This window comes from Vicia villosa, linkage group LG1 (genome assembly GCF_029867415.1).
Source record: "Vicia villosa cultivar HV-30 ecotype Madison, WI linkage group LG1, Vvil1.0, whole genome shotgun sequence".
In the NCBI taxonomy this organism is placed as follows: Eukaryota; Viridiplantae; Streptophyta; class Magnoliopsida; order Fabales; family Fabaceae; genus Vicia; species Vicia villosa.
The window spans coordinates 247,986,153-248,003,783 of record NC_081180.1 but is presented as its reverse complement, the minus strand read 5'-3'; the positions used below and the strand labels follow the sequence as shown (position 1 = coordinate 248,003,783).

General features: G+C 35.6%; 2 protein-coding genes across 2 annotated transcripts; both read left to right on the top strand.

Moving 5' to 3' along the window:
* Positions 1 to 2,798: 2,798 nt before the first annotated feature.
* Positions 2,799 to 5,447, top strand: LOC131645097 (probable protein phosphatase 2C 10). The gene is made up of 5 exons (XM_058915754.1): positions 2,799 to 3,444; positions 4,253 to 4,483; positions 4,589 to 4,865; positions 4,957 to 5,111; positions 5,191 to 5,447. The coding sequence occupies exons 1-5, from the start codon at positions 3,409 to 3,411 to the stop codon at positions 5,326 to 5,328; spliced, it is 837 nt and encodes a 278-aa protein (XP_058771737.1). The 5' UTR covers positions 2,799 to 3,408; the 3' UTR covers positions 5,329 to 5,447.
* Positions 5,448 to 14,008: 8,561 nt separating this feature from the next.
* On the top strand, positions 14,009 to 17,420 carry LOC131645096 (ribosome biogenesis regulatory protein homolog). Its single transcript, XM_058915753.1, has 8 exons — positions 14,009 to 14,297; positions 14,395 to 14,545; positions 14,650 to 14,709; positions 14,822 to 14,942; positions 15,453 to 15,570; positions 16,548 to 16,731; positions 16,867 to 16,980; positions 17,093 to 17,420. The coding sequence occupies exons 1-8, from the start codon at positions 14,203 to 14,205 to the stop codon at positions 17,231 to 17,233; spliced, it is 984 nt and encodes a 327-aa protein (XP_058771736.1). The 5' UTR covers positions 14,009 to 14,202; the 3' UTR covers positions 17,234 to 17,420.
* The last annotated feature ends 211 nt before the right edge of the window (positions 17,421 to 17,631 follow it).

Sequence of the window (17,631 nt, the reverse complement as noted above, 5' to 3'; positions counted from 1 at the left end):
TTTTTCTATACCTTTGTAAGATTTGACTTGGCTTCCATCCACTACTTGATGCAATGCAAGTGGAGGTGGCCATTTTCATGTTTCTATTTCTGGAGTGGACGGTTTGAATGGAAGTTCAACTTTGATTTAGAAAAAAAAATAGATATCCTGTTTGATTTGAGGGATAGTTTCATAGCATATATAAAAAATCAAAGCTCTGGAGATTCTTTGAAGTGTTTATTGAGGTCAAAGATTCCAATTACACTGGGTTAACAAAAATAAACATATTCATATCAAAAAATGAGTCATATTACACGTCAACTATAATATATTTATTTGGGTGTGCCTTTTTTCAATTGAAATTGAGAGTTTATTTTTAATCAACAAAAAACCTTAGGAGCTGTCATGTTGGTAATGACTTGATCACAAGCGATACTTTCAAGATCTCGAGTTTGAATTTTATTAGGTTTAAATAATTTTTGTGTTTGAACTGATATTATCAAGATCTTGAGTTTGATTTTTACTAGGTTTAAATAATTTTTGTGTTTGAACTGATGAGCAAATCACTTTAAATAGAGCTTCTGAGTAGTTATGTAAAACAGAGCTCGTGAGTGTACTTTTATTTCAAAAAAATTCAAGCATTCTCACTACTTCAATTCTCTTGCATTCAAGTCTAACACATCTATCAACATCTACTCCAGAATCTTCCATCTATGGCATTTGGTAAGTTTCTCATTTCTTCATTTTTGTTATGCATGCATTGACTAAATAAGTTGTAGTTATGCTACATTAGGTTACATGCAATAAAATTGACATTTTAGTTTTGTCCTAATTATAGTTGGTTTGCAATTTTGAAGGTTTGAGCTTAAGGTTCATGCATTCTTTATGTCTGGTTCGTCTATGCTGGTTTCGTCCATTCCACCTTTAGTTTGGATAAAAAAAATCCAAATTTACGTGTTAGTTTTGTTTTTTAGTTCGTTTTGTCAATACCTTATTTGATTATGATGTAGTTTTTCTTGTTTGATTATAGAAAAAAATAAATTACAATAAACAAAGAATGAGACATGGTAAAATGATTGAATATGCTTTCGTTCGCAGGGAGAAAGCTAGACCATCGCGACTCATAGTTGAAAAAACTTTATTTAACGCTGACACATCGTCCTTTTGAATTCATGTATCACTTGCTTCCTCCAAAAGCCTTTGCTGCCCCAATCCGTGCTATTTAACTCGATGCTGCCGTGCTTGATGGTTTTTCGGGAGGCCTCTTAGACCTTTCAATACTTCATCTGTATCCAGGCCATGCTGCTAGACATGTGTGGGAGAAAAAATCAGCATAAATTCTTAATTACTTGTGTACTCTAGATATTCTTGTACTCTGGATATTCTTGTACTCTAGATGATTAGTCTGCGGGTCTCGACTTATATACATATCATCTACCTGAGCAAGTCCTATATCAGTTCGAGTATATTCATGGTATATTTAGAGACTCCATGGTTGTTGCTGCTGCCATTGTCCTCCACATAGATGTTGATGGAGCGAAATACTATGATTTTTTGGTCCTAGAGAATGTACTTCGTGTGCCAGCTCCTCATCCATGGAGTACGATATATGACTATATCCATTGGTTTTATAAAGTGTCACATCCTTACATGACACCAAATACATAAGGAGATCTCCCTAGGCTAGCTCATCAAGAGATACTAGAAGAGGAGCAGACAAGGGTGGACCATGTCGCTGATGTGTTGCCGATATGTAACTATATTGTGGCTATTGGGACAACCTCATAAATAAGAGTTTGAGGAAGACACTCTTCATATGACCACTCTACATGTCATCTTAGCAGATACATAACATGCATTGTTGTACATGAGACAGAGGAGGAACATGAGTGTCATATATACACATTAGTTGTCTTTTATTTTGTATTCTGATATTAACATTTTAAAAATTTATATTATGGTTTGTCGTATTTTTTGAATACTGATGTATAGGTTACCGACATTTTGTTTGAATATTTAATCTTATTATTGAATGACAAATATGTATGATTTATTGTGAGATTGATTTATAAATGACATATAATGTAAAATTTATTAAAAAATGTTAAATTTCTCCTAACTTACTGAAGGGGGTAAAATACTGTTATGGAGTTTGTCCGAATTTTAAAATTTGGACATTTTTTTCGGCAACACATAAAAGACATAGGCAACACACCTCATTGTATGAAAATAGATAAAATGCACAATCAATGCATAGGATTTGTTCGATTAAAATTCAAATACGTTTTTGGTTAAAATGGTGGTGCCTTTCTGATTTAGTAATTTAATGTAAATAAAAGGGGTGTTCAAATTTAAAAATCTAGACAATATAAAGAACATTTTGAAATTTTCAAAGGTGAGTGATCATTACATGAGGTATAGTGAACAACACCCAGATAATTTGACTTTAATTAACTATAACATTTGATTTATGACAAGTTTATTATGTTATTATGAGTTATATGGAGAAATAAAATTATTTTATCATGATAAATTTTTTACTAAGCAAGGAGTAAGTACTTGAGCATAGGGTAAGTACTACTAGTACTAGGTCCCAAGGATGATCAAATAACTCTGCCATTGTAATTTGACCATTTACCTTTTACTCCTATATACTATACACCAATACATGGATTTAACACAAAAAACAAAAGCTATACATGTAGAGAAGGAAACTTTTTGACTTTCAGAAAAACTGTCAGCAAAGTCCATTTTCCACCCTCAACAAATTTTTAACCTCATCTCAAATCAAACAAACAACAGCCTCACAAGATTCCCTCTCTTCAAAGCATACCAAACAAACTCCTTCTCTCTCATATTTCCCATCATATCTTTCACTTGAAACAAGTTAAAAAAAAGTGAAGATTAAACCCATGACACTTTCTTGTCTTCATTTCCTCATTGTACTACTATGCTCCAAACATGACAAAAGACTTACCTGAAAAAACTAAACCTGCAGGGTTGACTTTTTTTTTTTATATGCAGACCAAATTATTATCTTCAAATAAATTATTACTTGTACCACAAAAACTGCAAAAAGTCAACAAGGGCAACCTTATTTTTTTTTGTTTTTTTTTTGTGTTTTGCAGCCATTGAAAGTAAACATGACTTTTGGACTTCTCAATATTAATAAGTTGTTTTTGTAGTTTCTATCTTAATAAGCTTTTATGTGTTTGTTCTTGAGTGATTAATTTGTCTCTTTCTCTTCCTTTCCGCAACAGAACGGCAGAATCCGTGACCACCCACGTTCTATATAGATCTTCCCTCTTTGTTATTCTGCAAAAAGTTGAAGCTTTTGGATTGGTTTGTGAGTTTTTCATCATATTGATCATCTGGGGTGTGGAGAATTTGACAGGTGAAGAAGTAGATGTTGAGAGATAGTTGAAACAAATGGATAGTCTTTGTTGCTTCAACTCTGTCAGCAAGGTGATGATTTCTTATCTCTTTCTTTAATCTTTGAAATAGTTTTTGAATTTTTCTTATTTGTATAAAAGTTTTGGTGATTTGAGGATAGTCCCAAATTTTGTTTTTGTTAGCTTACTTATGAAAAAGCTTGAAACTTATGGACATCAGTAACATCATATTCATAATACTAACAAACAGGTCTGTTTGTGAGGACGTGCAACGCGAGATATCGCCCAGGGTCTACAATTCGTTAAACTGTACTTAAATAGGGTTTCATAAAATCTTTCTCATTGTTAAAACATGGATAAATAGAATCTGTAATTGTTTTGTCATGGTTGAACTGTGACGGTGACAAACCTACGTAGGACTCTAAAAACTTAAGACGGCACTTGTAACGATGCCGAGTAAATGAGCTTAATGTTTTCTCAAATTTTTACTAGTGTTGACGTCTATGTCTATGTCGTGTTCAATTTCCGTAAATATGTTTTACTTTCATATAGGAACCAAAATTGAGTACTTAGGGTATTTTTGTGTTTTATTTAATGAATCATTGTATATGATTCCTATTTTCTTGCATTGCATTTATCCATTGAAATTACTTGTGCTAATTACTTTCTCTGGTCCTTATTACAAGAGAAAAACGACTTCCTCTAATCCTTATTCGTTGAGTAGTCAATATATCTGGTCTAACTTCCTCTGGTCCTTATTCGTTAAGTAGTCAATATATCTAGTCTATATATAGTCTAGAGTCATTAATATGGACTAGATGGAGTATTTGTTAAGAGTGGTATATTCTTTTGTAATTGTGTTTTAACTTTCGAATTTCTAGGCTGTTGGATCATGTAGCTCTGGCAAAGGCAAGAGCAATCAGTACCCTCTTAAGTATGGTTTTTGCTTAGTTGAAGGGAAACCAGATCACCCAATGGAGGACTTTCACGTTGCGAAAATCGTACAGTTCCATGGGCGAGAGTTAGGACTTTTCGCCATATTTGACGGACACTCGGGCGACACCGTGCCTGCCTACTTACAAAAACATCTCTTCGCTAATATCTTGAAGGAAGTGAGTTTTCAACCGATCTTAAATCGTCATGTTTGATTCCGTTCTTTTCCGTTCTATGTTTACATATATGTTGTAATGTCTTTTGGAATTGATTGGTTATGGTAGGAAGACTTCTGGACCGATCCGAACAGTTCGATCATTGAAGCGTATGAGTCAACAGATCAGGCCATTCTTTCTCACAGTCCTGACTTGGGACGCGGAGGATCGACTGCAGTGACTGCCATTCTTATAAACAACCAGAAGTTATGGATAGCAAACGTTGGAGACTCGCGAGCTGTTCTGTCGAGGAAAGGGGCCGCTATACAGATGAGCATCGATCACGAGCCCAATACTGAAAGACGCATAATCGAGAATAAAGGCGGCTTTGTCTCAAACCTTCCAGGTTCTTTAATAAACCTTAATTAATTTTAAGATGGTATAGAGTTTATCGTATGTTCCTCACTCTTGGCTGCTGCTATATGCTGCTATATCAGGTGATGTTGCAAGAGTGAATGGACAGCTCGCAGTTTCTCGAGCATTCGGAGACAGAAACCTGAAGTCACACTTGCGGTCTGATCCAGACGTACAACCCGACGATATCGATCAAGATACTGAGCTCTTGATACTTGCTAGTGACGGTCTATGGAAGGTAAGTAAAACCTCGAACCAATCTTTTTTGTACTCGTCGTCTTTGAACTCGAGTTTAAGCTCGAGTGGTTACGTGTCAGGTAATGGCGAACCAAGAAGCAGTTGATATTGCAATAAAGATAAAAGATCCACAAAAAGCAGCTAAGCATTTAACTGCAGAGGCACTGAAAAGAGAGAGTAGGGATGATATTTCATGCATTGTAGTTCGTTTCAAGTGATGATGATACAAGTTTGGAAATCTCAAGTTTGGAATTTTTATGTTACATAGGTTTGGTTTTTTTTCCTATGTAAAAAATTGAAGCTCTTGAATCAAATTAGTATTTATTGATTTCTTCTATGTAGATTGATAGTGTTTTTTCTTTTCTTTGTAATTTGCATTGTTTGTGACATTGAATATTGGAGTATGGCTATAAATTGGAGTGAGTTTAATTGTTAAGTTTTATGCTGCTATTTTGAATACGGTAATTGTTAGGATATTGGTTTGGGCCTTAGTCCAAACCAAATAAATAGGAGTTAGCTCAATTAGTTAGTTTTTATTCCGCAAATAATTAGGAGTGGCTTAGTCAGTTAGTTTTTATCATTCAAATAAATAGGAGTTAGTTTAGTTAGTATTCCCCATATAAATAGGAGTGTATGGGGTAGTAGCTAGTATGATTATTATTTTCTGTTTTCCTTATTAGGGTTTAGGCAGTGAGAGAATTGTTTCTCTGACTGAGGAGCAGCAGCTCTAGAATTCTTTTCTGTTTTCATATTTATTAATAAAATAATTTTCTCCATTATATTCTATCATACCTTTGCTCTATCAATTGGTCCGACCTACCGGATCGTCGAGGTGCCAGCATTTGTGTCATTCAAAGATGATTGCAGAAGAAGAAGTGTTAGAAGAAGGAATGGTTGAGAGAACTGACGCAATTGAATTGAGAATGGGAAGATTGGAAGAATCGGTTAAATCCTTTAAGTTGGAGTTTCGTCAATTGCTAAGGACAGAGCTGGCTAAGCATGTGGGGCATATTCCCGCGGAGAATCTTAGCTCTGATTGGAGTGTGTTGCCGATACCAAATGTTATGAAAGAGAACTGTGGAACAGAGTTTCATACAGATGCAAAGTCGGAAAAGGGAGATGCAATGGAGAAGAAGGAAACCAATGGGGTCAGCAAAGATGTGATCCTTGTGGCTGAGAAGCCAGAGAAGAGACTGATGAAGTCACAGAGTTTAGAGTCACTAATATCACCTCCATCTCAAAAGACTTTGACCGCGTCGTCACCGGTCAGATATTGTTGGAAGAGGGTCCCCCCATTCCAAATCATCATATTCGTGGAAATCATGGATGGAGTTTCTACATCTGACGCAAGCCAAGGAGAAGCACGAAAATTATATATCGGTGGCTCGCACACTGCCGCCGAAACCACCAGACATTGGTTCATTCGTGAAGCACCTTCTAAAGCAAAAACCGTCGGCCAAGCCGCCAGATCTCAGTGAATCCGTGGTCAGAGAGAGAGTAGAGAAGAGAGGAAAGATGAAAAAGATGAGGCGTCGCATGTGCATGCGGCTGCCGCCGCCAGATCCGCCATATGCAGGTTACAATATCAGTTTAGCGTGCATCATGGTTGCTGAAGGAGGGAAGGATCCAAAAAAGTTGAGGCAAAAGCGACAATTTCAAAGGGGTTTTAAAGAGAAAAGCTGCAGATCATCAAGAGATAGTAAGAATGAAGATGTGCAACAGGTTCGATTATTTGAAGTCGGTCTATCAAGTTCTCAACAATGGGATCCAGGGAGATGCAAAAGCTATAGTAGTGTTGTTGTTATCTTTCAAGAAAATGAACTCCAAGTATGGTTTTGTGGTTTGCTGAAGTGCAAATTTGGTCTTGTTTTAGACCCATCATTACCTTGCAAGGGAAGTGTTTGGCATGTCATTGTTATATGTTGAAGGACATTTTCTCATCTCAACCTTGAGGACAAGGTTGTATTTTTGGTTGCCGGTATTGTTAGGATATTGGTTTGGGCCTTAGTCCAAACCAAATAAATAGGAGTTAGCTCAATTAGTTAGTTTTTATTCCGCAAATAATTAGGAGTGGCTTAGTCAGTTAGTTTTTATCATCCAAATAAATAGGAGTTAGTTTAGTTAGTATTCCCCATATAAATAGGAGTGTATGGGGTAGTAGCTAGTATGATTATTATTTTCTGTTTTCCTTATTAGGGTTTAGGCAGTGAGAGAATTGTTTCTCTGACTGAGGAGCAGCAGCTCTGGAATTCTTTTCTGTTTTCATATTTATTAATAAAATAATTTTCTCCATTATATTCTATCATACCTCTGCTCTATCAGTAATTGTTTAAGACATGCTATGAATCGCTACGACAGTCTCGGAGGTAACAATTGATCACCCACCTACTTCCAATGAGGAACAGGTTTTCCCTTTCTGCCTCCGCACCCACATGTAAAAAAGTTTTTTTTTTAAATGCATGTTTTTTATAGCATCAAAAATCAATAATTAAATTAAATAGTTGATCATTTTAATAAGAGTAATACTATTTATAGCGATGCTATTGGTCAAGAATGCTTCACGAATTGTGCTTGACAAATAAAATATCGTTAGGAGCTTGAAAACATGAGATTAATGAGTGTAATTTGGGTCAAATTACCAACTATATAGGGCTTGGCTTCTTTTCGTGACGTTTTAGTGATTTTTCTCGTCGTTGTCTTTAACATTTTATTTTTAATAGGTCATTTTCACTTGATTTGTATTTTAAGAAAATAAATCGAATAAACTTGCTATCTTAAGATTAAGAAGTGAATAAGTAATAAAATTATTAAAAATAAAGGTAGTAAGATAAATTTAATATGTCTGAGCAGGGCAGCGTGGATGCGGCAAGAATATTAACACCACCATCCCGCTCTTGTGATTAAAAACTCGATTTTTTCACATCTACATTCAATTAAATTAGTTTTTTTGTTAGATTTTGGCAGTAGGCATGACAACGGGGTGGATTGGAGACAGTTTTTACCCCCTGTTAGGGACCAAATTGTGTTAATAATTCGTATAGTTTTGTGATTCCTTTTAGCTCGATCCATTGTATATTCTTGTTAAAACCCCTTGCTTTTAGTGTAAATAATCGCATTTTGGTTTATCGAGTAAATATAGTGCAGATTAACCATTTTTTAGATCGAATTGTAGGTTTGATAGCATTGATGAAGCATTGAGCATTGAAAGGCTAAAGAATGGCTTCAAGTGCAACTTTTGTGAAGAAAATCAAGCTGCATGTTGGGTTAAGTGCAGTGTCAGCACACAGGTTGAAGGCTTGGCTGGGGTGAGCGTGCTAAGCACAGAAATATCTTGCTTAGCGAGCTTTGTGGCGGTTTGGTATTTTTTAAGTGAAAGCGTGCTATTCTGGGCTAAATGCGGTCTGCGTATTTTTGGGTTCTATAAATAGAACCATTCATATATTTTGGGGAACTTACTACTTTTTAGAGAGAAAAATATCTTAGAAACAACATAGAAGCTGAATCTTGAAGAATTAGAGCTGATTTACGCATCAATCATCGAGGAATCCTCCTTGATGCTTGATCATCTTCTCATTTTCCTTATCAAGCAAGCTACCATGTCAATGGATAGCAAAACTTCTTTTGTATCAAGATTAGATGTAATCAATCTTCACTTGTATGTATTTCCTTTGATCATCTGTGCGTGAACAACTTGATAATCAATATATATATGATAATATTTTTCTTTTATTGAATATTTGTAGTTTAAAGGATTGTGAGATGCATCTCTTATGTCTTGATCAAATGTTATTATCTATCAAAGACCAAGTCTAAACATGGAAGTGGAATTTGTTATTCACTTTGTATCGGTTCATAAAAGTTATTTGTGTTTTTTAATAGGTTGAGATATCGTTAATAAAACAATACGGTAAAAATCAGAATACCGTCTTAGACATAAGTAGTATAGATGAGCGATACCTGGTTATATTGATTATAAATGAGTCCACATGCTTGATTAATCAAATACATACAATATAGGTTGCTGAAATCTAGTCTTGATATGCCCCTTTAAACCTTACTCTTTCTATAACTTTACTCATTGCTACAAAATCTTATGAATGTTACTTTTCCCAAACCAAAACCAATCGAATCATAACGTAAAACATTGTAAACTGTAGAACAACGGTAATATCATTACAATATCTGTGGATACGATAAAATAAATACTCACTGAGAAATATTCTAAACAAAATGGTGTCGTTGTCGAGGATTGTTATTATGATATTGCAGGCATTGCAATAGTTTATCTTGTTTTAAGTCTTTTTGCACTAATCTATGTTATCTCATATCTTATCTCTTGTGTTTTTAATTTGCTTGGTTAGCTTTTCAGAACTCTGTTTATGCGAGGAAGAGTACATGCAGATCAACTTCTTTTCAATCCTAAAATCGAAAGAATTGCTCGTAAACATAGTAGCAAGACCAGGCGAAGAAGACAACTAGCTAAAGAAAGAAAAGAAAGCGAGGGAACTTCTAATAATACTCCAACAACTCCCATTGTTACTCTAACGATGGAATATCCACCTCCTCCACCTCCCGAAAGAGGTCCTTGTGCAAATAGTCCAAGGAGAAATGCTCAGTTTGCGAGAAAGGGGCGTACAATAAAGTGCCTATTTTCACTGGTAAAAACTATGAATATTGGAAAGCTTGTATGCACATTCATATCAATTCATATGATAAGAGTGTATGGGACGCTATTATCAATGGTCCAACTGAAATTATAATAATTGATGATAATGGTGTTGTCATACCTAAACCGAAACCACAATGGTATGAAAATGATAAGAAAAACGGGGTTACAGTTGGAAAGCACAAAATATTCTCATATCCGCTCTTGGTGTTGATGAATATTATCGTGTTTCTTGTAACGCCCTAGACTTCTTTCAAGATTACTAATTGACCCCGCAAACTAACACGGGTCTTTTCAGCATGCTTTGTTCTCACTCACACGCTTTCTGGGAAACTTCACAAAAGTTCATCCATCCAAATACTACTCCAGGCCATCCATCCAAATACTACTCCAAGTCAAGCACACTTAACTATGGAATTATTATCTGTTAGGCTACCAAAAAGAAGATGCATCTTGTTGGTATAGGTAGTACCAAGCAATCATTATAAGTCTTTCTTCAACCATGCAATCTCATACCTACACAACCTTAAGATCCCTCTCATTTTGATGTGAATTTGGTGACCACTCCTCGCCATCTTCGGCCTCGAGAATGTCTCATTATCATGCCTCGTGCACCGACAACCACTCCCCGTCCTTGTTGGCCTCGGGTGTTACATTTCCCATTGTGAACCTGCTAAAGTTATGTGGGATGCATTGTAAGTTGTCCTTAAGGGAACTAATGAACAACCTTCCAAGAAGTAATGGTGTTTGAGAGTCTTTTGACAAATATAAGAATCACAAAAATGTGTTGGAAACAACAAATCATCCACTCTAGCAAGTATATATTCGATAACTCCATATGGGTAAGTAATAGACCGATAAGCTAATGTTAGAGTCATATGAGTTGACTTGGGTTCCCTACAATTTATCTTTCTCATCATAGACAATGACATCGATTAATGCTAGCTCCTAAATCACACAAAGCATAATCAATAGTTAGTGAACCAATAAAACATGGAATAATAAATCTACTCGCATAAGGTGACTTTTGGTGAAAGCTTTTGTTGGATTATTGCACTGTATTTTTTTCCAAAGCAATGTTCTCGTCATACTTCAAGGATTATATGTGTTGGGATAAGGATTATTCTTCTGAAAGTTTGCATATTGACCTTCTATACTAGCTCCTTGTGGTACACAGTTTCCATTTTAATGTCTCGCCCCATAAAAATCACACCTTAGTGACTAAACCTGACTCACATTTGTCTGAACGAGTGCGGATGCAGCTAACTGCTTTGAAATAACCTTAAGTTGAGCTAACATTGTTGTATTTAAATCTAATTCAAGCACACCCTTTGGTTTCACTATTCGATCACTTGTTGAGCAATACTCATTTTGGCACATTTTTTAATTAGTTCTTCTACCCGTCTTCATTATTAGTTCTTATGATACATCCAACTGAGGCATCAAAAAAAAACTTCGCTTGAACTTTGAGACCTCTGATAAAATGTGGCATTTGTTTCATAACATTCATATTATGATTCATACATCTTTGGAGTAACAATTTGAATCTCTCCCATGCATCAGACAATGGCTCAAATTCACCTTGGTCGAAATTTGAGATTTATGCTTTCCTTTCTACAAACTGAGCATTAGAGAAAAACATCTCCAGAAATTTGTCTTCCAATTCCTTCAAAGTCTAGACCGTACTAGTTGATATTCATTGCAACCAATCTTTTACTTGACCTATAAGAGAAAAACCAAATAATTTTAATTTGCTTAAATTCATTTTTGGTCCCTGTAAGTTAGCGAGTTTTTGATTTTCGTCCCTGTAAGTTTTTTTTTTGTTTGAGTCCCTATATCTTACTTTTTGCTTGAGGTTTAGTCCCTAAAGCCAAAATCCGCAGGAAAATCTGCAGGTTTCTTGCGGATTTTCTTGCAAATTTTGATTTTAGGGACTAAAACGAACGCGAAAGTGAAATATAGGGACTTAGACCAATTTTTTTTAACAGGGACAAAAATCAAAAACTCGCTAACTTACAGGGACCAAAAGTGAATTTAAGCCATCTTAATTTTACTCGGTCTTCGGTCACATCAATTGACTTGCACATCGAACACGTCTCATAAAATTTAGCCAAATCCTTCCAAGGATCTCTGATTGCCTTTCCCATCTTTAACAATCTGATCCAGCCGTACTTGCTCCTTTGAAATGTCTTAAGTCGAAACAGTTCGACTAAAGAGTTCTTGTCAGTCGAGGTGGTTCGACTAAAATTGACAAATTGCCATGTCTGGTCGACTAAAATATGTAGAAAACTTAGGCGTTTGCCAAGTATAGACTTGAAGTCGGAAGATATCAGAAGTCAAAAGCAACAGTTTTAGACGGTTTTCAGCAGTTTCTAAAAGACGCGTGGAAGTCTCACAGACGAAGATGCTGCATGTCGAGGACACGTGTTGGCTAGTAATTAGTCGACCGTTAGCAGTAGTTATTTTATTTTTACTATTTAAGCAAGTTTCAGATGAATAGTTTAGGGTCCGCATTTTCTACAAAACACAAGTGAAACTCAAATCTCTGTGCAAAATGAGTAGGGGTGGCAAACGGGCATGCCCGCCCCGTTTAGGCCCGGCCCGTAAAAGCCCGCGAAAAAACGGGGCGGGGCGGGCGGGCTTTTTTAAGAGTGCGGGTCTAAAACCTTGTCCCGCCCCGCAAAAAAGTGAGGGCGGGGCGGGGAAAGCCCGCGGGCATTCGGCTTTTTAGGCCTAAAAATAGTAAAATTCTATGAAAAAACAAATGACCGCAAAAGCCCACAAAAAAACGGGACGGGGCGGGGCGGGCACATTAAAGAGAACGGGCCTAAAATCTTGCCCCGCCCCGCGAAAAAGTGCGGGTAAAACGGGCTTTTCCCGCGGGCCGGGCCCGTTTTGCCACCCCTAAAAATGAGTAATGAGTGCTGCTTTGGAATGTATGTATGCGCACCAATTTAATTTATGCAATCATTTACGTTATGCTTCATTTTCAGTGTACATTTACTGCGTTTTATCGTTCTTATTTACTTTAAAGCCTTAAATTTCAGTGTGTTCTTTTACTGTAAAATTACTGCTGCATTAAATACAAATTAGATACACGTAACAGACAAAGAAAAACAATTAGTCCTGGAATATTTTAGTTGATTCCGCAAAAGTAACCTTTAAAAAGGAAACTAGCGATTGTTTACCATATTTCTGGGTAAACAAATACGTCATGGTCGACAACTCTTCACCGAGGGTTTCGTCAACCAGGCTAACAAGGTAAGCGCAATCTTCTTCCGAAATAGACACTTGATGCTCCTTTGGAGTATGATGCCTCAGACAAGCCAAGAAAATTGGAGCTGGAATGCTTGGAGTGCGCAACACCCTTCACGTACCTCCCAAGAATTTCAACTTTAGGATTAGATACTAGGGAAGTTCCTCCCCGAGCCCTTAGTAAATCCAGGCTATGACCGTGCAAGTTCCCAATAACAATGACATCAGATATTGACTTTTCACTCAAGTCGGACTACGATTGACAAAATAAGACAAACACAACAAAATCCTCATCCTATAGAGCAGATGCAATGACTTTGAGAGCAATTGTTCTAGACAAGTCAGAAGGCCCAATAGTTACCAACTTGAGTGCACACTAATCCACCGCTTCACTCACGGAGCAAGGACGCTTTCCTAGTCTAAAGTGCAGGTGATTTAAATCTAAGACCCATTAGACGAATTTTTACCTTTGACACCTAAAGTTTAGCAAGCTGTTATAACCACCCCAATATATAAGAGTTAACCGCATCAATTTTCATGTACAATTTAAATTCGAACTTCATTCACTCATCTTACTCTCATACTAACTTGAGCATTGAAGTGTTAAACTTGCAGGTCAGCCTTCTCCCACCGCACCAGAAACTCAAATTCATCGTTGCAATCCTCATCCTCCTTTGGTAACTGACCCATTCTGATTCCTTCGCAAAACACAAAATACATTAAATTTTCATAAACAAATTTAATAATTTACTTATTAATATTTTTTAATAAAAATATTTTCTCTAAATATATTATTATGCAACAAATAATGCAGAAATTCTAATGATACGATTATAAAATAAAACTATTATTATAATTTTTATAAGTTTTCCATTTCACAAAAAATTCACCAGCCTACTAAATATCTTGTTAATATATTTTATTTATTTATTCAATTTATGCTCTTTATTTTTATTACTAAATAATATATTTCCTATTTCATCACGTTATTTGTACACAAAGTTTCAGTTCTTCTCCTTTTCCTTTAACCTAGTAACTCAACCACGCCGCCACCACTCACCACTGTAACTGAATCACGCCGCCGCTGGTTCCTATTGTGAATTTACATTTCTTCTTCACCATTCCTCTTTCACTATTTAGGGTTCTGTCTCTCCTTTGAACTCTGAACGTGATGGAGATGGAAGGCGACAAAACGTTCGAGGTCGACCTCGGTAACCTAATGGCCTTCGACTCTCACCATCCCTTTCCTTCCCAACAACAATCCAGGTTCGTTTTCCTTCTCGTTCTTCTTATTTTGATTTTCAATTTTCAATCTATGATTCATGTGATGTTATTATTTCTCTAACCCTAATTAATTTTCTAGGGTTGAACTAGTGAACGAGTGTTTGCAGAAAGGTACTGAGTTAGTTCAAGCTATTGCTGATTCTCTATTTACTTTACCGTCAACTGAAGATATTGATGGACCGCTTGTTAAATTGCCTCCACCGACTACCAGATTACCCAGAGAGAAACACGTATTAACCCTTCAATTATGTTCAGTTTCATTATTATTAATATTATTATTGCTATTAATCATTGAAATCATTTGCTCATTCATATAGTGTTGTAATGTTTTCAGTTTCCAAGGCCTAAGCCTCCTACTAAATGGGAAGCTTTTGCTCAAAGAAAGGTTAGCTGCGTCCCGTTGTTTGTGTTTTCTGATTTGATTTGGGTTTGGCTTAGACTTGTTTTTTTAATTCGTTTTATTGTTTGCTGAACGGTTAATTGTGTGTTATTTTGTAGGCATTAAGAATCGGAAGAAGGACAAAGTTGTGTTTGATGAGCAATCTGGAACATGGAAACGCAGACATGGTTATGACCGTGCAAATGATGAAGAAGCTATACCTATTATTGAAGCTAAACCTACTGATGGTAAGTAATTGGATATGCATTCACTAACCACGGCTGCTGTTATTTTTTTTCTTTGTTGTTGCTAATGATTAATCATAACATACGGTCACATTCTTAGATTTCAAGAGTAGTGTATCATGCATCCTTACATTGTATATCCATTGATTATGACTTCAGAATTTGGAACTCTGGTCTATATATATTTTGCAAATACTTAGCATAACATGACAGTCACCTTATCTTTTTTGTACTAAATTTTGCATTATGTATTTTGGACATTAATGTTTGTGTTTGTGATAATCTAGATCAAGTTCGAATGAGATTTACATGTATTTATTTCAAATCACTTACAAATGATATGGGCGAGCCTCTTGCGTTATTGTTATTATTTTTCAGACTACTTTAACCGTTTATGTTTTACTTTTAATGAGTGCATGTTCAAACTGATACTTCCCATTTTTACTATTTTATTTGTACTCTATTCAAAGCTATAAGATTCTATATTGATAATGGTATTGTAACATTTTGCAGATCCAGATGAGGATCCTTTTGCCAAAAGAAGAGAAAACAAAAAGGGAAGAGTTGATAAACAGGAGAAAAATCGGCTACAAAACTTGAAGAATGCTGCAAAGTTTGGGGCCTTACCCAGGTTGCTCTCTTAACTATTTACAATTAGCCTTGAGTTTTTTGTTGCATGGTGGCATTCTATTTGTATCTATCCATCACCGTATGCTTGTACTTGTGCATGCAGTTTATTGTATGGGAAAGTTATTATAATCTCCCTCGAGGTTTGTTTGAACGTAATTGACACCCCTCTATTTTTCCACACATAAGTAACTTCCCATACCGATAGAATCCTTAGTACTGTCAAAGAGAATATAAGACAAGCCTTCTTTTATTTCCACTCTTTGGTTCCATCAAAACCTGGAACTTTATTTCAGTGCTAAATTTAAATAGATAAATAGAATTTTCCTAGTAATTTTTGTTTTCTCTATAAATATTTGATAATGAAGTGTTTGCATTCCATTTCTCATGACTATGAAAAGTAGCCAATTTGGACAAAGGGTCCATTGCCAAAGGGTCCATGGTTGGTAGCTACTAGAAATTTGTTACACCCATAACGTTTCTCGAACAATAAACTTAGCTTTGATGAGTTTTGAAACATAAAACTGAGATTAAGGTAGAAAAGCGGTGTTAGAGATGTGATTGGGTGCCAAATTTGATGTTGTCACGTGTCAAAAATGCATGTTTGATTACCGTAATTTGGGTTTCACTTTAGTTGCTGCTATGTGTAAAATTAATAATGTTTTAGGTTTTGTCAACATACATAGGAAGAACCAATCAACCCAGATCCTTAAACTACTAAGTGCATTTTTGGACCTAGTTAAAATCATAGGTACTGTCACGGCCAAATTGATAATGTTGGAAGAAATAACCAATTACGAACATCATAGATTTATTAGAGTGCTCAATATGCAAGACGTTAGCTGGCCAAAAGAAGCTGTTACATAGAACTAACTCATGCTAATCTGTTGCGACCCTCACTCTTATTTGTTTTCATTGTTTTACACCTGTAAGGCTGTAACAAACACAGTTTGAATGAGATCTAATTAATTTCCTATGCAGCCATGTCCAGTTGGCTGCTACATCTTTGCCCATCACAGGAACCCAGGCAGCCCCAAAGAAAGCTACCAAGGATGAATTGGGCAATGTAGCAGGAATTGCAGCATCTGCCACAGCTAGTGGTGGGAAATTTGACAAGAAATTGCCAGGAGAAAAGCCTCCACAACATAAAGGAAAATACCGAAAGGTGTGCACTATACTCTTGCAGAAACTAGTTTATCTTAATCTTATCCATGTAAAAGAATATAAATTATTATGTGTAGAAGCCATTATCTTTCGTTAATTTGGCTGATTATTTTCCTTTTGTTCTCTTTTCATCTAGTTCTTGCCAGTGGCAGAAGGAACAGGGATCGGATCAATGGAGAGGGAACAAACTGATAAAATATTGAACAAGATCATGTCCAAGAATAACCATGATATACTCAATGTTAACAAGGTATATTCATTTTAAGTCATCTACTAGTAACCAATGACATTGATTTCCATTGTTATCACGTTTTGCTAGCTGTTTTTTTGTTCTTTTCATAATTGTATTTTTTGTATTCTAGGCTGTCACAGTGCACAATGTGAAGAAAGAGAAAAACAGGAAGAGTGATAAATCCAAGGTTTCATCAAGCAACAAATTGAAACCTCAGAAGAAGTCTTTTAAGAAGGGAAATGCAAAGAAAGGCAACCCAAAAGCACAGTAATTTAGATTTTATTGAAGCTTGTAGTTTTTTGGAAACACTTTTTAGTGGTTTGAAGTTTTGTAGAAGAATATTTCATATATCTATTGTTAACCATTTTTGCATGTTGTTTAAGCTATCAGAACATCAGATATTTCAAGTGATTATTATACAAGAAGTTACTTGTATCAATAGAGCAAATTTATTGTCATATTATCTTTTTTTACAGATTTGTTAAACAAATTGACCTCTTCAAAATGAACTACTATCATTATAAATAACCCCAAATTCTGAATGTGGCATTTTCTTACAGAGTTACACAAAGCAGTTCCAAACATACCATTAGAAATTTGTCTAAAATTGTATGTTGTTTTTATCTTACTTTTTTATTATGCTTTCTACTATATTTTACTCATTCTTTT

What these genes read in the sequence shown, in the direction of transcription:
- LOC131645097 (XM_058915754.1), top strand. Translation starts at nt 3,409, where the DNA reads ATGGATAGTCTTTGTTGCTTCAACTCTGTCAGCAAG. An exon ending in TCGCTAATATCTTGAAGGAA is followed by an intron (nt 4,484 to 4,588) that starts GTGAGTTTTCAA and finishes TGGTTATGGTAG; the next exon opens with GAAGACTTCTGGACCGATCC. An exon ending in CTAGTGACGGTCTATGGAAG is followed by an intron (nt 5,112 to 5,190) that starts GTAAGTAAAACC and finishes GTTACGTGTCAG; the next exon opens with GTAATGGCGAACCAAGAAGC.
- LOC131645096 (XM_058915753.1), top strand. Translation starts at nt 14,203, where the DNA reads ATGGAGATGGAAGGCGACAAAACGTTCGAGGTCGACCTCGGTAACCTA. An exon ending in CCTTCCCAACAACAATCCAG is followed by an intron (nt 14,298 to 14,394) that starts GTTCGTTTTCCT and finishes TTAATTTTCTAG; the next exon opens with GGTTGAACTAGTGAACGAGT. An exon ending in CTCAAAGAAAGGTTAGCTGC is followed by an intron (nt 14,710 to 14,821) that starts GTCCCGTTGTTT and finishes GTAGGCATTAAG; the next exon opens with AATCGGAAGAAGGACAAAGT.